Genomic DNA, 22,544 nt, shown 5'->3' on the forward strand with positions numbered 1-22,544 from the left:
ACACACGGAGCTGATTTTTTGCTCCTTTTCATAAAAGAAAAACATCTGAAATGCAGCGAAGTGGGGGCGGTGGCCACAGCCCCCAGGGGAATCCGTGGCTGAATTATAAACAAGATCGACCCTTTGATTTTGAGCTGTTGGAGGACGCTGATGTGCGGATGCATCTAACACCCGAGGAGCATTAGTGTGTCTGTGACCGGCACAAAGCCACCTACCGCATCGTGATGCTTAGCAAGAAGAGGAACGGACGTGAGTTCGAATACTGTCTGTGGAGGGTTGTCTGTATAGCCGTCACTACACTCTGTGCCGTAGGTGACTCATGAGCCATGTCATCCTCGCCGTGTCCACAGGAAAGGAGAGCCCACCTCCGTTTTCCTGAAAGAGCAGGGGAGGCTCGGAGAGATGGTGAGTGACTTGCCCAGGGCCACAAGGGCAGCACAGGGTAGAGGTGTTGCCCACGCCAGGCTGGCTGCCTGGCTCTGAGACCCCTGTTTCCAAGCACCCCCCTTTCCTGTCGCTCCCTCCTCGGGGCCAGAGCCCCCTCCCCCTTCTTTCATAAGCCCTGTCCCCTCCTGTGTCAGGCAGTCATCACTGTGCTTGCCTACAGAGGATAAGAGCGAGGCTCAGAGAGGGCGAGTGACTTGCCCCAGGTTCCACAGCCATGCCTGATGCCGACTCAAGTCTACTCCATTCCCAAACCCACGCCCCTATTTGTTAAAAATAAATAAATCCCGGGGTGCCTGGGTGGCTCAGTCGGTTAAGTGTCCGACTTGGGCTCGGGTCACGATCTCACGGTGGGTGAGTTCGAGCCCCACGTCGGGCTCTGGGCTGATGGCTCAGAGCCTGGAGCCTGTTTCAGATTCCGTGTCTCCCTCTCTCTGACCCTCCCCCGTTCATGCTCTGTCTCTCTCTGTCTCAAAAATAAATAAACGTTAAAAAAAATTTTTTTTAAATAAAAAATAAATCCCCCAACACCCCTATGTGTAGATCACTGCCTCTGGGGTCCCCACCCTGGTCTGTGCAAGGGCTCAGATTTGCTGAGAAACCTAGAAACCCCTGATATCTAAACAGCTCCTTTCCTGCCTGAATCATCCTGCTCTGTCCCTTCTCTCCTCCCTGTTCCCTCCTATCAAAGGAGAAATGAGTTATTTTTCCGGCCTGGGTGGTGATGGGGAGGAAGCTGGTTCCTGCGGCTCCCAATTTGGCGAGGTCTCAGCGGTGACACCACAGCCACCGCCTTCGCCGGCCGGGGGCCAGCTGTCCTCTCGCCAAGGCTGTGGCAAGGCTGCTCCCTCGCCCTTCGGGACAGCTGAGAATTACCGTCATGGCCCTCCCCACCGACAAAAATAAACGGGGCACATGTCCTCAAAGAGACCTCCTGACCACCCCTGTTACAAATTCAGTCCCCTGGTTGAACGCGGTCCTGGCACTGTTCTGCTTCACACCATGTAACCGCATCGTGTCATTAAATAGTGACCGGTGTGAATATTTACTATTTATCTCATCCACGATGGCGAGGTCTGTGGCCGTTACAAGTGTGTGCTCGGTGAGCCTGGCCACGGCACGCTCACCATGGAAACTGGAAAACAGCACAAACCAGAGATCTCCGGGTGACCGACACGCCACTGAAAAGTGGGTGCCTGGAGACTGCGGGAAGCCATTCCAACTGGCCCTGTCTGAAACATGTTTGGATTCTCTGTGCACCAAGGAAAAAACACACCTTCGTCTTACTCACGTCACTGTTGTTTTAGCTCTGTTTTTCCTGGCAGCCGGTCTAATACCAATGGATACATCTAACCCTAAGCTTTAAACCATAAGGTCAAAGATTGAGACGACATTTGGCGAAACAAAGCTTGCACGACGAGGAGGGAGCCTGTGACCACACGGAGGGGTGGACGAGTTGGGCCACCGTGAAAAGTACGAGCCAAGAACAAGCAAAATCCTCTCCCCACATCCCCCCCTCCCTGTCCCTGGGTGGGGGCACAAGTGGAGAGTGTTGTCAAAAGAAGGAAATGCTAGATAAGAAAACTGAGCATCCTGGGGCGCCCGGGTGGCTCAGTCAGTTGACCATCCAACTTCAGCTCAGGTCATGATCTCAAGGCTCGTGGGTTCGAGCCCCGCGTTGGGCTCTGTGCTGACAGCTCGGAGCCTGGAGCCTGCTTCGGATCCTGGGTCTCCCTCTCTCTCTGTCCCTCCCCGACTTGCGCTCTCGCTCTCTCTCTCAAAAAAATGAATGTTAAAAAAAATTTCTTTTTAAAAAGAAAGAGAGCTGAGAATCCTGAACCCGTTCTGCTTTATTCTGTGACTGTGTGGGCATCACACATTTTGTATCCAGGTGGAAGACAAAAACAAAAACGAAAACGAAACAAAACTCGACAACGAAGAAACCCTGGGATCTTCCTCCTCCATCCAGGCATCCCAGACATCCGGGCAGCCGTCTCTGCTGCCCCGTGCTCGAGGACCAGAGGCAGGAGCACAAGAAGCAAGAAGCGGTCGAGGGGAGATGGGATTTCCAGCTGTAACCTCTGGCCCCAGTTCCTCTCCACAACTCGTGTTTTTCACCTCCCTTCCGCCAGCATCCACTTCTCCTCGACCCCCACGTTTGCCAGACCAGCAGCAGCTACTGTAAGTGGTGAGCCGAGAGTTCTGAGGACCCACCCAAGCTCTCCAGGGTGAAGGACCTGTAGGGAGTATTGATGTCTCTGGGAGCCCGGAATAGAGGGGTGACCACAGTCCCATATTGGCTTCCCATGCTTATCAGAAGTGAGTCAGACTCTCCTCCCTGAAGGGGACCGGAAGAACTTACTTCTGGTTCCACACCGGCCCCGGATACACTGCGATCCTCAATGACAGAGGCACACGAGGTTCCCAGGCGACTTGAACAACACCTGGTTCCTTCGTTCGCCCGACGAATATTCACTGGGCACCTCCTGCGTGGCGGGCTCTGTGCTAGAGGCAGGAACAGGACAGACGTGGCCTCTGCCCTCACAGAGTTCACGGACTCCATCTCCAAAATCCAAACCTCCGGCCCACTCCTTGTGTGCGTCTTCAGCCCTCCCCGCCTCCCACAACCCCCCCCCCCCCCCGCAGCTCTTTCCTCAGACTCTCTTCAAGCTCTCAAGCTCGCTCGCTCGCTCTCTGTCTCTCTCACACAGATAGAGACACACACAGAACTTAATGAGTAATTTTCCTCTAAATTCCAGTATCGACAGAAAACAGAAGTGTATGTGCTGCCGTCGGAAAGGGGCCTAACAGACGATAATCGGAGATCAACTCATTGCCAAAGCCATTCATTCGTGCACTCCTGTATTCATTCGTTCAACATGCCTCCCTCTGGCCCCCCGTCTGTGTAGAGCTCTCTGCTGGGCGATACTGGGGACCCAGGGCTGAGCACGGCAGCCGCAGCCCTGCCCTCCCGGGGCTCGCCGTCCAGTGGGGGAAACAGAACCCTCCCCAAGTAGTGACAACCCAGAGTGGGCTGGGCCGGGCCGGGGAAGCCTAGGGACGGCTCAGGGACACCAGAGGGGGGACTGCCCGGCATGGGGAACCAAGAAGGCTTTCGGGAGGAGGGGGGAGCTGGGCTGGCTCCGCCGGTGAACTGAAGTGTGAGTGACCACTGCCAGGGTCACAGGGAAGAGGTGTCCCAGCGCGAACTTGAGCAAACACGGTTTGATTCGAAGGACTGAAAGGGTTTCTGCTGGCTGATGTGTAAAGCAGGAGAGGAAGTGACCTCAAGCTGTCGTCAGAGGCCAGGTCATGTACAGTCTGGACTTTGTCCTTCACAACACAGACCTGCCTGCCACAGGGTAGGGCTCTGATGAGTCACCAGTGGTAGAAGGAGGCAGGCCGGAGAGGGTAGGTTTCATTTCCTTCTTTGGGCCGTGAGAGGGCTGCAGGATATGGAAGGGGGGAGACAGGGAACAACCGTGGAGAGGCACCACTACACCCCTACACCTCAGTGGATGTGGGGGCGAGGCCTGGCGGGAGAAGATAAAGAGGAAATGCCCGCTCCGGTAGCCAGCCCGTTCTTGGGGAAGGATGGGCCTGTGGCGGTTGCCTGGGGGTTCTTTCCAGCGTTTTCCTGCCTAGCCTCAGAGTACAGAAGACGAAAATCCTGCCCCGGGACAGCAATAATAGCTTCTGCCATTTGCGAGGCCGCTAAATAAATTGCTTTTTTTAACCGTCTAACTTATTTTCACATAACTTATTTAACCATCACCGCAGGGGTTTCTTTGATCCCCTGTCTTAGGGATGAGAAAAAGGAGGCAAGAGAACTGATCCAGGTGTACCATCACCAGCTATTCGTTGGTGAAACCAGAATCTGAACCAAGAGTCACGTTCCGGAGCCCCTCCTCCCTCCTCCCCTGCCTTCCCTCTCCTCGCTTTCTCTCTCCCTCACCCCTCCTCCCTCCCCTCATCCTTCTCTCCCCTCCCCATCCGTTCTGCCCCCCTCCCTCCCACCCAGCCTCCAGGTTCCTACATCAGACCCTTCAGGACAAGGCTTCACATCAGAAAGTTTAGAAGCTCCAGTTCACCGCCAGGGGGGTCCCTGGATAGCAAGCATTTCACTGCCAGGCTCTCCTTCACTGGCAAGATTTTCACTGGTAATGATTTGGGCTGCGTCTCCCAAAACCACAAATGCGCATGCCCTTTGACCCAACAAACTCGCTTCTAGGAAACAAGGAACTGACTCCACCACGCAGGCGGGAAATGGCGTGGACTGGGTTGCCCAGGACAGCACCCTCGGCTTGGGCAAAGCACTAGAAACACCCACAAGGCCCGGGCGCTGAGGACAGGTTCAAAACTGATGGTGTCTTCACACAAGGGCAGGACCCAAGGAGAGGGGTTCCAAGGAGACCCCAGACCACCTTCAGGGCTCAGAGGTGGGGAGGGGTCATGGGAGGGGCTGTCTCTTGTCTCAACGCACCCATTCCAAGTGGCAACAACCTCCCCCCATCACATCCTCACCTGGGTTCATCCAGACCTGAAATTTTTTTATTTTATTTTTTAAATAAAATTAAATTTTATTTAATTCGGCGATTTTGACAGCATGGCGCTTTGGGCCTTCCCAACTATTTATTGACCCTTTTTTTTTTTTTTTTTTTGGCAGGGGGAGGGACAGGAAAACCAGCCCCCGAAGGCCCTCCCCCTCCCACTGACCCCATCCCTGAGACCCTTCCCCTTCTTGACCTCCTCTCTGACTCCATCCCTAACCTTCACCTCATCCCGAACTCTCAGCTCCGCCTTGACCCCACTTTTAAACTTCAGTGACTGAGTATCATTCTCTTTACATGACATGGTTTAGGATCAGGGCTCTTACGGCTTATTTTGAGACAGAGGCTCCATGCCTGTCAAAGAGAAGTCAGATGTCCTGCGGCGTGGAAGAAGGAAGGTATGGGATGAGGCGGGCCCCAAATCTGAACCTCCCATCCGCGGAGGAGGGGGCAGCCTCTGACCAGCCAGACCTCTGAGAGGGGCGGCTGCTGGAGCCACAGTGGCCCGGGGAGCCCTGGAGGAGGGGGAACCCCAGAGGGTGACAGCATGGTCCGGAGGAGGAATGTAGCAGCAACCACAGGTTCCAGGTTCAGAGATAACTCAGCACCCCCGAAACAAGGGTGCCAGAAAATTCAGAGATTTCCCAGAGACTAGCCTCCATGTTCCCATTCAGAAATTCACCTACAAGCCAGGGTGAGAGACACCAGAGCCAGAGGCACCCGCCCACATCCACGCGCCATGGGTGGGCACCGGGTCCAAGCCAAAGAGGTCAGTGGGAGACAAAACCCTCCAAACTGGCCAAAGCCCAAAAGGGGAATTGTCTAGAAAGATAGAAGGGTGTCACAAAACAAGGGTCAGAGCTGCTAGGGGGCCTGGGGGGGACCAGAGCCAGGATGGGCACAGCTGGGGACCAGGCGGTCTCCCAAGCTCTGTGCCTGAGTATATGGCTCTCTGGGTCTCTCTGTCAACTCTCAACTCTCTCTCATCTTGCCCTGTCTGTGCTTGTGTTGGCCTCTCATCTCCCTTCATATCTCATCTTCTGTCTCTTGGTATCTGTTTCTCCCTTTGTCTCTCCCTACCTCCCAGTCCCTGAGTGTCTCTATTTCTCTCACCTCTGCCTCTGTCTCTCTTGGTGTCTCTCTCTCTCTCTTTCTCATCCTTTCCCCTGTTGTATGTTGCTCCATAACCATCATCACCAGCAGACGTGATGGTGTCCTATGTGTTAATCTGTTAACATCTGTTTCCCTCCAGCAGAAGGTGGGCTTCACGAAGGCAGAGATATTTGTCTGTATTATTTCCTCCTGCATCTCCTATGCCAGGAATATTGCCTGATTCAGTAAATACATGTGGGGGGGGGAGGCATCTGGGTGGCTCAGTCAATTAAGCATCTGACTCTTGATTTCAGCTCAGGTCACAATCTCATAGTCCATGAGATCGAGCCCGGATCTGGCTCTCTGTGCGGCTGGTACACAGCCTGCTTGGAATTCTCTCCCTCCCTCTCTCTACCCCTCCCCTGCTCACGCATACACACAGACATGCACTCTCTCTCTCTCTCTCCCAAAATAAATAAACTTTTAAAAATTATAAAATGAATCTAGGTTGAATGAAGAATGGGTGAATCATCATTCTCACCAACATTATTATTTCATGACAAGCATAAAACAATGATAATAGTTGTTATAGCTGCTGTTTATTGAGTACAAACTATAATACCAGGAATTGGGCTAAATAAATAGTTGCTTGTTTAAACCTTACCAACCCTCCTGTGAGGGAAATACTGTTATGTCCATTTTTCAGATGAGGAAACTGAGGCCCCAGGAGGAGAAGCAGAAGGCCCAATATGAGCCCAGGCCTTGTCTGGCTCCAAAGTCCAGAGGGTTTGGGAAGGGACGGGGACGGGGGGGGGGGGGGGGGGTGGTTTAAGACTTTGGCATCTGTGCCAATTTCAGGTTGGAATCTCAGCTCTGGCACACAGCAACCTCAACCTTTAAAAAATGAAATAAATCAGGGGCGCCTGGGTGGCTCAGTTAAATGTCCAACCCCAGCTCAGGTTGTGATCTTGTGGTTTGTGGGTTTGAGCCCTGCATCAGGCTCTGTGCTGACAGCTCAGAGCCTGGAGCCTGTTTCATATTCTGTGTCTCCCTCTCTCTCTCTCTCTCTCTCTCTGTCCCTCCCACACTGGTGCTCCGTCTCTCCCTTTCTCTCAAAAATAAATAAACATTAAAAATTTTTAAAATAAATAAACATTAAAAAAAAATTTTTTTTTAATGAAATAAGTCAGAGAAAGACAAACATCAACTTCACTTAGGTGGAATTTAAGAATCAGAACACAGGGAGGAGAGACGTACCAAAAAAAGACTGTTACAAACAGAGAAGGAGCTGGCAGCTGCCAGAGGGGAGGTGGGGGGGGGGGGGGGTGGAGGTGGAGGGAGTAGGTACAGGGGATTAAAAAGTACACTTGTTATGATGAGCGCGGAGAAGTGTAGAGAATTGTTGAATCACTATACTGGACTCCCGAAATTAACACCACGCCGTGTGTTAATTACACTGGAATGAAAGAGAACAGAGCAACCGCTGAATCTCTGCCCGCAGCCCGGGGAGATGCCACTCCTCTCACCCATACCCAGGCCTCCGGTAGTCCCCGCGCGCAGGCGCAGAGGAGCACCACCCGCAGGGCAGCCCCGCCCCTCCCAGCCCGGGCTGCACACCCGTGCGGAACTTCCACTCCACACCCAGGCTCCGCGCGAGCGCCGGTGCAGTCCCGGGGATTCCTGGGTAGCAGTTCCAAGCCCGGGCGGTGGCCCAGCAAACCCGGGAGGAGGCTCGGCCCCAGCGGCGACCCGGAGGAACCCAGGATGGTGTGGCCGCCGCCGCTGCTGCTGTCGCTGCTGTGCCTGCTCTGGGCGCCCACGAGAGCAGGTGAGTAACCGCGTTCGACCTGGCGGCCACTGCTTATTCCCCCACCCTCCCCCGTCCCCCTCTGCACCAGCGGGGTGCTCGGCCTCCCGGGTTCCCCGCCGCCCCGGGTCTGGAGGAATTTGGGTCCCGGGAAGGGCTCAGGCCAGACTTCGATACACCGATACACCACCGTAGGGCCATCAGTCAATGGGAGAATCTCAGCGGAGGATGACTCCTCCATGCCCAGCCATTCACCGTGGCCGGATGTGCTTCCCTGACTCCTGCGGCCCGCCGATCGGGGACAGAGAATCTTGATGGGGAACAGGAAGGCGGTGGCACAAAACTCCCCCGAATCGCTTCTGACCCCAATTGTATGGCTCTAAGGGCATTAGTATTTTCATCCCCGCTGGACAGAGAAGGCAAGTGCATTCCAGAGAAGCCAAGTCACTTGCCTAGGCTAGCCAGCAAGTGGCAGAGCCGGGGGCTGGCCCCGGGGCTGGTCTACCCTGCGGCTGGCCCTTCCAGGCTCGTGTCCAGTATGAAAGCATGCGAGCATTCATTCCCCACACGTGTTTATGGAGCGCTTACTGTGTGTCGGGCAGTGTGCCAAGCCCTGGGGATACAGCCTTGAAGTCAGACGGCCCTGAGCTCAGGAGCGTTTCCTAAGCTCTCTGTTTCCATAAAACATGTTGAGGGTGGGGAGGGATTCTTACCTATCTCCTAAGACTGTGTCTTGGGAGGTTGCTGACCAGTGTTGTACTTGGTAAGAACAATAAGCATAATTCGTATGAACAATATTAATACCGAATACAGACTTGGGAAGTGTGGGAACTGTTGAATCACGATACCGGGGAAGCCACAGTCCCTCATCTCGGCATTTCCCAAAAGGTGATTCCCAGAACACAGGGCACTTCTCCCGAGGCTTGAGGAGTTCGTGTAGAGCTACCAACCTAAACCGTTTAAGGAGATCCCCAATATGTGGTCCTACTGTGACCTCCAGTTACAGATGAGGAGACTGAGGCACAGAGAGAGGAAGTAACTTGCCCAAGGCACCAGCAAGAAGCAGCAGACCCATGGGGCGCCTGAGTGGCTCAGTCAGTTAAGCGTCCAACTTCGGCTCAGGCCATGATCTCACGGCCCGTGAGTTCGAGCCCCGCCTCAGGCTCTGTGCTGACAGCTCAGAGCCTGGAGCCTGTTTCAGATTCTGTGTCTCCCTCTCTCTCTGACCCTCCCCCACTCGTGCTTTCCATCTCTCTCCCTCACACACAAATAAACATTTAAAAAATTAAAAAAAAAAAAAAAAAAAGTAACAGACCCAATGAGTGAACCAAAATTGGACAGGCCCCCCCCCCTCCACCAGGGCAGCAGGAGAGACCAGCCCCGGGGCTAGGCAAGTGGCTTGACCCTCAGGAACGCACTTGCCCTCTCTGTCCAGTCCAGTGGGGATGAAAATACTAATCATGCACATCTCGTGGGGCATTAGGACGGGGTTGCAGGAGGCCACCTGTAAGGAAGCGGCTCAATGCCTGGCACAGAGTAGGCAGGTCCTGGCACAGAGTAGGCACCCGCGTGTGGTTAGTACACTCTACTCAGTGTGGAGGAGACCTGCCCTCTGGTGGAGGAAAGCACCAGAGCGGGAGACTCACTTGCTCATTGGACCCCACATTAGCGCCCTGTGTTCCAGCTGTGCCCTCCTCCACGCTCCCAGCGCCTCTGCGTGCTACCTCCCAGCTTCCTCTTCCTCACAACACAGTACTATTCACCTTGATAGAGTCATTGGCAGGTGCTAATCCCTTTACATAGATTTCATCACCTCATCTGCCCGGCAACCCTACGCTGCTATAATCACGCCCATTTCACAGATGAGAAAACTGAGGCTCAGAGCAGTGAAACCACCCACGCGTAGGCCCACAGCTAATGAGTAGCAGTGCTGGGGTTCAAAGAACTTAACTCTTTCCCACCTTCTCCATTATCTGTATTAATAATAAGAATGCATAGGAAAAAAAAAAAAGAACGCGTAGGATTTTATTTATTAAAATCGGTAAGAAACCAATTTGACAATAAATTTCATATTAAAAAATAATAAAACAAAATCAATAAGAGTCAGTACCTATTTTGAGGGCCTACTGTGTGCTGGGGCCCTAGGCCGAAAGATTTTTAGTTTGTTTTTTTTTTAAGTATTTACTTTTGAGAGAGCAGAGTGAGAGAGAGCTGGGGGGGGGGGGGGGGGGAGGGGGGCGGGGTTGAATGCAGAGAGACAGAGGGACAGAGGATCTGAAGCAGGGACCCCACAATGACAGCAGCAAGCTGGATGCAGGGCTTGAAGCCGTGAACGCACGAGATCATGACCTGAGCCAAAGTCTCACGCTCAACCGTCAACCCCAACCGACCGAGCCTCCCAGGCGCCCCTAGGCTGAAAGACTTTAATACAGAGCCTTGTGGGTTAGAGGTCAGACCCCAGGGTTCAAAGCCCACTTCAGCCATTTACCCTCTCCGTGACCTGGAGCAAACGACTCTGCCTTGGTTTCCCCATCTATAAAGTGGGGCTGACAGCCGTGCTGGCCTCAAGGAGCTGTTTAGGGACTCAATGCTGAGAGATAGATGAAGCACTCGAACATACCCCACGTTACAAATTAGGGAAAAGAATCAGAGGGTTTAAGTAACCTGCCTGAAGCCTCACAGCACAGATTGGAAGGGATCCAAAATCCTTGGATTATAATCACCAGCCTTCTTGTGCCAGGATCTCCTACAAACCTTCTCCCGATCAGGGGTCCATGCCCAATAAAAGTAATAATAATACCGTATTTCATGGATTCTAAGACTCAAGAGTTTCTGCCCCTTTTCCCACCCCTCAGTGAGTCATGCTGTAAGTGACAGTGTCACAGCGGGACTGATGATACAGAGCTGACAGAAACCTTCTGGAACTAGTTATCGGTGATAGTTAATGCACGGCCTCGCGCCCTTTGAAATGGGTTCAATGGCAGGTTTAAGTTTTTAACTACAATTAAACACATCGATGATGCTGAGATCGGGGAAATACGGTAATAACAGCCCAGTGAAGTGGCCCGGACGGGTTGGAGACCCAGAGCGAGCGGCCTCCCGGATGCCCCTCGCGTGGAGCGTCCAGACCACAGGCGCCGGGTCTGACCCCCGCCTCCCCCCAACCCCCCTCCCCCGCCCCGCCTTTCCCCGCAGGGACCGGGACGGTCGATGTGCAGGCGCCCGCGCAGGTGCGCGGCTTCCTGGGCGACACGGTGGAGCTGCTGTGCAAACTGCCGCCCCTGGAGCACAAAGTGCAGGTGACGCAGGCCACGTGGACGCGGCGGACGGCGGCGGGGGACGACCTCAACGTGGCGGTCTTCCACCCCACACAGGGCTCCAGCTTCCCCGAGCCCGGGCGGCTGGAGTTTGTGGCCGCCAGGCCGGGCGAGGAGCTGCGGGACGCGTCGCTGGCCCTGCGAGGGTTGCGCGCCGAGGACGAGGCCAATTACACCTGCCGGTTCGCCATGTTCCCCGACGGCAGCAAGAGCGCGCGCACCTGGCTCCGCGTGCTGGGTGAGGCGAGGAGCCGGGAGGGGATGATGGGGGGCTACCTGATCTCAAAGGAATACAAACGAGTGATTTTTTTTTTAAGTTTATTTATTTTGAAAGAGAGAGAGCACACGAGTGGGGGAGAGGCAAAGAGAGAGAGAGAGAGAGGGAGAGGGAGAATCTCAAGAAGGCTCCACGCTGTCAGCACAGAGCCTGAGGCGGGGCTCAAACCCACCAATCGTGAGACCATGAGCTGAGCGGAAACCAAGAGTCGGACACCTAACCGACCGAGCCAACCGCCCCTGTTTAGTTTTGAGAGAGAGAGACACAGAGCGTGAGCAGGGGAGGGACAGAGAGAGAGGAAGACACAGAATCCGAAGCAGGTCCCAGGCTCTGAGCTGTCGAGCCTGATGCGGGGCTCAGACTCACCAACAGTGAGATCACGACCTGAGCGGAAGTCAGACGCTTAACTGACCGAGCCACCCAGGCGCCCACCAAAAAAGTGATCTTAATGCTGTGGTCATAGGCTTGGCATCAGAATATTTTCATTATCAAATTCTGAATTGAGCCCTCCGGTTCCTCCTGGATGGGGTGCGCCCCTGAGCCAAGTATTCCAAGAGGAAGTATGGTCTGTCCCCGCGCCCCAGACCGGCCGTGACTGCTTTAGAATGGACCGCAGACACCAAAGCCACTGTCGTGGGAAAACCTGAGAAAATGTCCTTTTTGGAAGCCTCCGGGAGGTGCTGGCCGTGAACCCGAGGAGGCCGTCCTGATAGGAGATGATCGCAGGGACCATGTGGGTAGGGCTCACAATACCGAGCAGCAGATCAAGAAAAAATTAATCCACCTCCTAACTTCAGTATCCTTCAGGCCGTGGACCCCATTCTGCAGCATGTACTATGATTCTTTATGTGAATCAGAAACAACCGGAAGCCCGGCCTTTTGTGCCTGCCATGGGTCCCTCTGGAACTCCATGCCAGCAGAGATAGAAACTAGTGTTAATTTAAAGTAATATTTCTGTTAATAATTTACTTGTTGCAGATACCTAGCAGACCGGGTAACAGTTGTTTTGGAAATTTTATGTATTTTACATAAAATTCTCAGTATTTTACAAAAAAAAAAAAAAAAACCCAACCAGTGAGTCAAATTCAAGAGAAATCTCCAGTCCATAATAACACTACAGCAACGGGCAATAATGAGGAAGGAACCAAGTGAAACCCCAGGTTTGGGAATCACCAGAATGACGATAAAGAGATGGTCAAGGGGCGTCTGGGTGGCTCAGTCGGTTAAGAGTCCGACTTCAGCTCAGGTCACGATCTCACGGTTCGTGGGTTCGAGCCCCGCGTCGGGCTCTGTGCCGACAGCTCAGAGCCTGGAGCCTGCTTCGGATTCTGTGTCTCCCACTCTCTCTCTCTGACCCTCCCCCATTCATGCTCTGTCTCTCTCTGTCTCAAAAAAAATAAATAAACATTAAAAAAATTTTTTTTAAATAAATAAATAAATGTTTAAAAAATTATAAATAAATAAATAAAGGAGAGAGAGAGAGATGGTCAAGATGGGTTTGGAGTCAGAACTGTGTGAAAGTCTAGCTGTGTCCATTACAACTGTGTAACCTTGAGCCCATCACTTCCCATCTCGACCTCCAGGACGCTACCAGCCCTCCTCTCCTCCATGAAGCCCTCCTTCACTGCTACCCCAGACTGGGGCACTCCCTCTGGGCTCCCCCATCCCAGCCTGGCCCACTCTGGGTTGTCACTACGTGGGGAATTCTGTCTTCCCCTGGACTGTATACCCCATGAAGGCAGGGCTGGGGCTGTCCCAGTCATGCCTGGGTCCCCAACACTGCCCGTCATATTGCCAGGCAAGGTATTCACGTCCCAATTACAATATTGTTTATCAAGCAGTTATTATGTGCCCACTACCATTTTAGGAGACTTCTCTGCATAATCTCATTGCCTGTGAGCCTATCATTATCTCCCGTTGACAGGCAAGGAAACTGAGGCACAGACGTGCCCAAAGCCACCCGGTGGCTCGGGGACAGAGTTGGGATTTGAACCTGGCCCTCAGCTAGCTTCCCCCGTCTGCTGCTGAGATGTCTGTTGAACGACCGCGGGCGAGGACTGACTGGTCCCTTTTGCTTCCCTCCACAGCCCGGCCGGAGAACGCGGCTGAGACGGAGGAGGGTCCCGCCCGGCCCGCTCAGCCTGGAGCCTGTGCCCGTGGCCCGCTGCGTCTCCCGTGGGGGCCGCCCGCCCGCCCGGATCTCCTGGTCATACCCGGACGGGAAGGCCAATGACAGCCTGGTGCCAGGACACCTGCCTGGCACGTTCGACGTCATCAGCCTCTTAACCTTAACACCCTCCAGCCAGGCAGATGGCCAGAACGTCACCTGCAAAGTGGAGCATGAGAGCTTCAAGGAGGCCGTCCTGCTGTCTGTGACTCTCGCTGTGCCTTGTGAGTGTACCCAAATGTGAGCAGAGGCAGGGACCGCCACGCGAAGGCCTCTGTCTCTCCCGGCTCCCTTGAGCACAGTCTACACACGCCGCCTCCACCCGCTTCCCGAGCCGACTGTCTACACTGACCTTGCCTATTGCTACAGGGTTTCCCGCGTTGTCTATGCCAACCCCCTTGTCCGCTTTCTACACTGTTTCGCCATCATCTCTGCCGGACGTGCGGGCTGCGGACCCGACTGCCCCCATTGTCTACACCCGTCACTTGGCCGCCAGCTCTGGGAAGCTGTCACTGTTTCCCGGGTTGTCTAGCCTGGCTCCTGTGACGTCTGTCTGCATTGACATTTTGACCTTACATTTTCTATGCTGCTTCTCCTGGGTACTCTCTCACACTGGCCCCCGATGGTGTCTACACTGGCTCATCTAAGGGGCTGTGTCCTCCCTTCACTGTCTATACTGAATACTCCCTCCAAGAAGCTGCCACACTGATTCCCTCGGGCACTGTCTACACGGGGCACCCTCAACATTGCCACTGGGTCCGAGGGAGGAGGGGATCGACACGGGCTCTGCCCCACACAAAAAAACACTGTCTTGCTGGCCTTCCCCCTGGGGACTTTGAAACGTCTTCCTGGTCCATCACATTTAGGATGGAAAAACAGCAGCTGAAGCAGGGTCATCCAGGATGCTTTCCAGCAGGACTTGTCAGAGCCTTGAATATGCTCCTGTGTGTTATGAGTGTCTAAGAGGCCTTTTCTCACAGGACACCCGAGGCACACAAGGACCTGGCTTGTCCGGGGAAAACGAGTAGAGAGCAGCAGGTCCCGAAAAGCCTTCTCAGCACCCCGCTGTCTCCCATGCTGCCGAGGACTTCTGGTCTTTTATTCTGAGGGAATCCATTGCCCCAGACTCCTGACAGGCCTATCTTGAGCTGAGCCTGAAACCCACTGAGGCCTTTCCTCATTATGACACGATCCCACACGTCCCTAGGCTGCTCTGAAGAGTCCCTGTCTCTGAGCCCGGGTGTCTGTTTCCCTCAGACCCCCCTGAGGTCTCCATTTCCGGCTATGATGACAACTGGTACCTCGGCCGCAGCGAGGCCACCCTGAACTGTGATGTCCGCAGCAAACCAGAGCCCACAGGCTACGACTGGAGCACGTGAGTCCTGGGTGGGTCTGGACCCGTGGGTCTGAGGGAGGAGGGGGCTGGGGGCAGGACTCCTGGGTCTGAGGGAGGAGGGGCTGGGGGCAGGACTCCTGGGTCTGAGGGAGGAGGGGCTGGGGGTCTGGACTCCTATGTCTGAGGGAGGAGGGGGCTGGGGTCTGGACTCCTATATCTGAGGGCTTGGGGCCTGGACTCCAGTGTCTGAGGGAGGAGGGGCTGGGGGGACTGGGTCCCTGGGTCTGAAAGGGGAGGGGCTGGGGGCCTGAACCCCTGGGTCTGAGGGAGGAGGGGCTGGAGGCCTAGACTCCTGGGTGTGAGGGAGGAGGGGCTGGGGGTCTGGACTCCTGTGTCTGAGGGAGGAGGGGCTGGGGGCCTAGACTCCTGGGTCTGAGGGAGGAGGGGCTGGGGCTGGATTCCTGGGTGTGAGGGAGGAGGGGCTGGGGGCCTAAACTCCTGGGTGTGAGGGAGGAGGGGCTGGAGGCCTAAACTCCTGGGTCTGAGGGAGGAGGGGCTGGGGCTGGACTCCTGGGTCTGAGGGAGGAGGGGCTGGAGGCCTAAACTCCTGGGTCTGAGGGAGGAGGGGCTGGGGGCCTAGACTCCTGGGTCTGAGGGAGAAGGGGCTGGGGGTCTGGACTCCTGTGTTCTGAGGGAGGAGGGGCTGGGGGCTGGATTCCTGGGTCTGAGGGAGGAGGGGCTGGGGGTCTGGACTCCTGGGTCTGAGGGAGGAGGGAGCTGGGGGCTGGACTCCTGGGTCTGAGGGAGGAGGGGGCTGGGGGCAGGACTCCTGGGTCTGAGGGAGGAGGGGCTGGAGGCCTAAACTCCTGGGTCTGAGGGAGGAGGGGCTGGGGGCCTAGACTCCTGGGTCTGAGGGAGGAGGGGCTGGAGGCCTAAACTCCTGGGTCTGAGGGAGGAGGGGCTGGAGGCCTAAACTCCTGGGTCTGAGGGAGGAGGGGCTGGGGGCCTAGACTCCTGGGTCTGAGGGAGGAGGGGCTGAGGGCTGGATTCCTGGGTCTGAGGGAGGAGGGGCTGGGGGTCTGGACTCCTGGGTCTGAGGGAGGAGGGGCTGGGGTCTGGATTCCTGGGTCTGAGGTGAGGAGGGGGCTGGGGGCCTAGACTCCTGGGTCTGAGGGAGGAGGGGCTGGGGGCCTGGACTCCTGGGTCTGAGGGAGGAGGGGCTGGGGGCCTGGACTCCTGGGTCTGAGGGAGGAGGGGCTGAGGGCTGGATTCCTGGGTCTGAGGGAGGAGGGGCTGGGGGCTGGATTCCTGGGTCTGAGGGAGGAGGGGCTGGGGGCCTGGACTCCTGTGTCTGAGGGAGGAGGGGCTGGGGGCTGGATTCCTGGGTCTGAGGGAGGAGGGGCTGGGGGTCTGGACTCCTGTGTCTGAGGGAGGAGGGGCTGGGGGCTGGATTCCTGGGTCTGAGGGAGGAGGGGCTGGGGGCCTGGACTCCTGGGTCTGAGGGAGGAGGGGCTGGGGTCTGGATTCCTGGGTCTGAGGTGAGGAGGGGCTGGGGGCCTGACTCCTGGGTCTGAGGGAGGAGGGGCTGGGGGCCTGACTCCTGGGTCTGAGGGAGGAGGGGCTGGAGGCCTGACTCCTGGGTCTGAGGGAGGAGGGGCTGGGGGCAGGACTCCTGGGTCTGAGGGAGGAGGGGGCTGGGGACAGGACTCCTGGGTCTGAGGGAAGAGGGGCTGGGGGCAGAACTCCTGAGTCTGAATGAGGAGGGAAGCGCAAGAAAGTAAAAAGAGAAAGTTGACTTTAGGCCCCAGTAAAATTTCTGTCTGGTGTGCACAGCGTATGAGGGGGTTTAGTTCAGGTTCACCATTATACCTGCTCTTTTCTGTTGTCTGCTGTGCACCGGTGGTCATGGACCCCGTGTGACATCTACACTCTGGGCCTAGGAAGCACTATTACCAGGGTTAAAGATAAGCTGGGGCCCGGGGCGCCTCAGTCGGTGAAGCCTCCGACTTCCACTCAGGTCACGATCTCACGGGTCGTGAGTTCGAGCCCCACGTCGGGGTCGGTGCTGACAGCTCAGAGCCTGGAGCCTGCTTCGGACTCTGTGTCCCCCTCTCTCATCTGCCCCTCCCCTGCTCGCACTCTGTCTCCCTCTCAAAAATAATAAACATTTTTTTTAAATTAAAGAAAAAAGTCAAGTTGGGCCCCAATAGGTGCAGTCCTTTGCGGGGGGACCCACAGCCACAAGGGGACAGAAGTACCTCCAAACCGACCCTCTTAACCTCTGGGCTGTGCCACCTCCCCACCCCCACCCTGTCATGGGTCACCTCATATAATCTGCTCAAGTCAGTTTGACGGATGCAGGTGCTGTCCCCATTACAGAGCAATCAGATTTCTTCAAGTTCATGCCAAGGTCAGGGTTAAGAGTGAGGAAAGAAAAAGGCAGAGGGACGGATAGCCTTTCATAGTCTGTATTGGGCTTTCGTGCTTGTTACAAAATAACTTAACGACCATTATGGAAACTTGAGACAATCCAGTTATGAGCAAGAAGAAAATAGCACCCGTAGTCAATTGGACACAGCCACCTCCAGAAATATCCACCGTTACCCTTTGTTATACGTCCTTCCCGCTTCTAATACTTCGAACCCATCCTCCTACACTTCTAAACAAAAACTGTGCTATAGGTCCAGTTTTGAAACTTTCCCCTTATTGCATGAACGCCTTTCTGGGTCCCAGCACATAGATCCACATCCCCTTTCCCCCCAGCGTTTCCTTAGGGGAAGTTATAGACGTACACAAAAGACGTTAAGAATTTTCCAGCGAACGCTCAAAAACCCACCACGTGGATTCTCCCGCTGACATTCTGCTGCACCTGCTCTGTCACGTTTCTGTCCATCGGTCCACCCCTCCCTCCACCCACCAATCGTTTACCTTTCCTGCATTTCAAAGCATCCACGGTCCCCTTTGCAGTGCTGCTGGGGTTCCGTCCTAGATGCTGCCATCACTGATTTAACCAGACCTGAACGTGGGCTCACTTCCCGTTTGCACCACGCAGATGCAGCGGTGGGACCGTCCCCGCCTGTCCGTGTCTGTGCAGAGCCACAGTCGAGTCCCTACCGCCAGTCAAAGGAGTCTCGGTCAAAGCTTTTCCAATGGTGTTGGCAGACGCCCTTACTGTCCTGCCTCAAACCACAAGCCGCGATTCAGGCTCACGAGCCCCATGGCCGGGTTTCTGTCCCAGCTCTGCAGAATGCCCAAAAGTCCATGCTGGCGTCTTCATCCATTAAACCAAAGCTTTTTGACTGTTTACGGTGTGCCAGATCCCATTGGCCAACATACCTTGGCAAGTAAGACAGGCCAAATCCCCTCCCCTCCTGGCCCTTCCATTCTAGTGGGGAGGGAAAGGATAAACAGAGTAACACTGTAAAGCGTGCTGTGTCAGATGAGGATAAGTGCTGTGAAAGAGGGAAAGCAGGGGAGGGAGGCGCTACAGTTGAAACAGGGTGGCCAGCGAAGGTGTCACTGAGGTGACATCGGAGCAGAGGCCTGAAGGAAGGGGACGATGAGCCGTGCTGGCATCCAGGGGATGAGCACTCCCGGCAGAGGGAACAGCATTCCTGCCAGAGGGAACAGCACATGCAAAGCCCCCGAGGTGGCGGCATACCTGGAGCCTTTGAAGATAAGGAGGCCACTGTGGATGCAGAGCCAAAGGGAGAGGAACAGACAGTGGGGTCAGGGGTATTGCAGCCAGCTCATGGGGTCTGTGGCCGGGTAAGCACTTGGGGTTTACGCCGAGTGACGCAGCAGCCACAGGAGGGCCCTGAACAGCGGAGGGTGGTTCTAACGAGATGTCTCCGGCCACTGCAGCGGAGGCGGGGAGCCCTGTGAGAAGGCGGCCACAGCAGCCCAGAGCAGGGGGTCAGCCCCGGCGGGGGTGGCCGGGGGAGGGCGGCGGAGTGGTCAGAGTCTGGAGAGGTTTTGCAGGTGGGGCGGTCGGCACCTGCTGATAGGCTGGGTGTGGGCACGAGAGGAAGAGTCGGGGAACTTTCAGGGCTTCTGTCGGCTTCGCTCAGAAACGGGGGCGTGAGCTTCATACAGTCAGGGCTCACACCTCCCACTTCTTCACCCGTCCTTGTCTCCCCAGGACCAGGGGTCCCCTGCCACCCTCCGCTGAGCCCCAGGGCTCGCACCTCCTGATCCGTACCGTGGACGAGTCGATCAACACGACTTTCATCTGCCACGTCACCAACGCCCTAGGGACTGGCCAGGCAGAAATGACCGTCCTGGTCAGAGGTGAGGAGCCCCCCCCCCCCCCACCCTGCCCCAGGTGGAGAGAACAGAGGGACGGAAGGAGGAGGTGACAGCAGGATCCCTTCTGAGGGAGAAGTGTGGAAGCGGTCCCCTGGCTAGGGAGTCTTCAGCCACAAGACCGCTCTCTGATTCCCATTCTACCCCTCATCCCCCTCCCGAAAGGACCAGTGGAGCCCCCTTTACTCTGTTAACTCACCACCTGTACCATTGCAACAATCATCGTCCAGACTCCTGGCTACGCCACTCTGCAGACCCAGGCCGGGGCGGTTGCATGAGGCTTGTCCCCAGGGACTGGGAAGGGCCTTCCCAAGCAAATTAGGCAGGGCTCTGTCAATTGCAGTTCATAGAAGCCCAACCCCGAATTGCCTAAGCAAGAAAAACGGGACTTGATTGAAAAAATGCACCTTCAGGTATGGTCCGACACACACGCTCCAGCTGTGTAACCCCAGAACTTTCCTTTACGTCTCTCTCGTCTCTGCTGGCTGTGTGTGCGCTCAGAGAGGCGAGGTGTCCCCCAGCAGCTATAGCCTCGCGTCTCCCCTAGTTCAGTAGCCCCAGGGGAGAGAATACGCCACTATTCGATAACTCCAGCCCAAGTCCCAGGGCTGCCGGTCATTGGCACAGCCAGGGTCCCAGCCCCCTCCCCTGCCCGGAGAATCAGTCACAACAGCCATGGAGAATGGAATGCTCTGATCGGCCTGGCCCGGGTCAAAGTCTCGGCCTAAGAACCACAGGGTGGGGACAAGTCCTGCTGAACGGTATAGACCAAGGGAGGGGCAGTGGTAGCTTCCTAAAGGGTACCGAGTAACGTGGGGGGGCGGGGGGGGTGCGGGGAGACAGGTGAAGACCCCTGAAATCTGGGAACCCAACCCTGGCTCCTGCTTCTCTTCCAGCAGAACCTCACGAGGAAGAGACACAACCAGTCCTGTCCATCCCCATCATCGTGGTGATCGTGGTGATCGTGGTGACCGTGTTCTTAGTGGCCCCGTTGCTGATTTATTTCTGCTGGTTCAGACGCTCCCGTGAGTCCTTTCTCTTTGGCACATCCCCTGCCCGCCAGCCACGAACGAATGTCACCACAGCTGCCGTGCTTGGGCGCCTACTTAAGCCCCACACGTGGCCGCCTCCCGCTGAATCCTCAGTCCCCTTGGGGTTCCCCCATTTTACACATGAGGACACCAGGTTCGGGGAAGCTGGCTCCTTGGATCACTGATTCCGCGTACAAATGTCTAGGGAACAGGGCGGCCCTGAAGGATGCCTGATGCTCTCTAAAGGGCCCTATGCTGTTTTGTTTGTTTGTTTTTTTTAATGTTTATTTCTTTTTGAGAGAGAGAGGGAACGAGGGAGGGGCAGAGAAGGGTACAGAGGATCCAAGGTGGGCTCCATGCGGACAGCAGCGAGCCCGACGCGGGGCTCGAACTCACAAACCGTGAGATGGTGACCTGAGCGGAAGTCGGTCGCTCAACCGACTGAGCCACCCCGGCGGCCCCAAAGGGCCTGATGCTCTTAACTCCCGGGGCTTCACGCAGGCTGTTACCCTGCCTGGAGCGCCCTCGCCATGGCCCCTTCTGGTGAAGTCCTTCGGCTTCGGGAGAAGAGCCTGCAGAGTGCCTCGTGCTGTGAGCCCCATTTTACAGATGAGGAAATGTTTGCTGGGAGAGCTGAAGTCTTCCAACAGCCACACAGCTGGAAAGTCGGGAGTAGAGAGCAGTTCTCCTAACTATGAAGGTTGTTCGCTCAACCACTAAACAAAACTGCCTCCTCACATCCCAGCTGGAGGCGGCCGCCTCCTCCTCCTCCTCCTCCTCCTCCTCCTCCTCCTCTTCTCCTCCTCCTCCTCTTCTCCTCCTCCTCCTCTCCTCTTCTCCTTCTCCTCCTCCTCCTCCTCCTCCTCCTCCTCCTCCTCCTTCTCCTCCTCCTCCTCCTTCTCCTCCTCCTCCTCCTTCTCCTCCTCCTCCTCCTCCTCCTTCTCCTCCTCCTCCTCCTTCTCCTCCTCCTCCTTCTCCTCCTCCTCCTTCTCCTCCTCCTCCTTCTCCTCCTCTTCTCCTCCTCCTCCTCTCCTCTTCTCCTCCTCCTCCTCTCCTCTTCTCCTTCTCCTCCTCCTCCTCCTCCTTCTCCTCCTCCTCCTCCTTCTCCTCCTCCTCCTCCTTCTCCTCCTCCTCCTCCTTCTCCTCCTCCTCCTCCTTCTCCTCCTCCTCCTTCTCCTCCTCTTCTCCTCCTCCTTCTCCCTCCTCCTCCTCCTCCTCCTCCTCTTCTCCTCCTCCTCTTCTCCTCCTCTTCTCCTCCTCCTCTCCTCCTCCTCCTCCTCCTCCTCCTCCCTCTCCTCCTCCTCCTCCTCCCTCTCCTCCTCCCTCTCCTCCTCCTCCTCCTCCTCCCTCTCCTCCTCCTCCTCCTCCTCCCTCTCCTCCTCCTCCCTCTCCTCCTCCTCCTCCCCTCTCCTCCTCCTCCTCCTCCTCTTCTCCTCCTCCTTCTCCTCCTCCTCCTCCTCCTCCTCCTCTCCTCCTCCTCCTCTCCTCCTCCTCCTCTCCTCCTCCTCCTCTCCTCCTCCTCCTCTCCTCCTCCTCCCCTCCTCCTCCTCCTCCTCCTCTTCTCCTCCTCCTCCTCTTCTCCTCCTCCTCCTCTTCTCCTCCTTCTCCTCCTCCTCCTCCTCCTCCTCTTCTCCTCCTTCTCCTCCTCCTCTCCTCCTTCTCCTCCTCCTCCTCCTCCTCCTCCTCCTCCTCCTTGCCCTCACCGATCTCCCAGAATGAGCCAAGCACCTGTGCTGGGCTCCCCCACCCCAGCCCTCGCCCACTTTGGGACACCACTGGGTGGGGACTTGTCGGTCTCTCCAGTGACCTGTGATCCCCGGGAGGGCAGAGCTAGAACTGTCATTCATGGTCACGGCTGTGTCCCCAGCACCACCTGCCGCTCACTCTACTGCTTTATTAATTGTGTCGGCGTGGGCAAACGACCTGCTCTCTTTGCCTCGGTTTCCTCATCTGTGAAACGGGACTAAGTGTACCTGCTCATTACGGGTAACACACTTAGCACAGCACTTGGCACACGGTAAGCCACACGCTGGGTGTATATAAGCTATGATCATTATTGCGGTCATGCTATTTCTCTGATTAACATAAGGCTCCATGAGAGCAGAAACTTTTGTCTCTTTTGTTCACGGCTGTATCTCCAGAGCCTAGAATGCGCCTGGCATAAAATAGACATTTCTTTTCTTTTAATATTTATTTATTTTTCAGAGAGAGAGAGAGA

At 55.9% G+C, this 22,544-nt stretch overlaps 1 protein-coding gene and 1 long non-coding RNA gene across 2 annotated transcripts in view; one reads left to right on the top strand and one right to left on the bottom strand.

The window, feature by feature from the left end:
- Positions 1-2,276: 2,276 nt before the first annotated feature.
- Positions 2,277-4,763, bottom strand: LOC109258041 (uncharacterized). Its single transcript, XR_002076173.2, has 2 exons — positions 4,481-4,763; positions 2,277-3,890 (listed from the first exon to the last, which is right to left on the bottom strand). It is a non-coding gene; the product is annotated as an uncharacterized LOC109258041 (long non-coding RNA).
- Positions 4,764-7,670: 2,907 nt separating this feature from the next.
- PVR (PVR cell adhesion molecule) overlaps positions 7,671-22,544 on the top strand; it is a 16,796-nt gene continuing 1,922 nt past the window's right edge. The window contains 7 exon segments of the mRNA XM_053905464.1: positions 7,671-7,914; positions 11,089-11,448; positions 13,575-13,606; positions 13,608-13,878; positions 14,912-15,029; positions 19,132-19,280; positions 20,192-20,320. Coding sequence (XP_053761439.1) covers positions 7,851-7,914; positions 11,089-11,448; positions 13,575-13,606; positions 13,608-13,878; positions 14,912-15,029; positions 19,132-19,280; positions 20,192-20,320 — 1,123 coding nt within the window. The 5' untranslated portion in view covers positions 7,671-7,850.

Source organism: Panthera pardus, unplaced genomic scaffold (genome assembly GCF_024362965.1).
Source record: "Panthera pardus isolate Hobbes unplaced genomic scaffold, ASM2436296v1 HiC_scaffold_18, whole genome shotgun sequence".
NCBI classification, from domain to species: domain Eukaryota; kingdom Metazoa; phylum Chordata; class Mammalia; order Carnivora; family Felidae; genus Panthera; species Panthera pardus.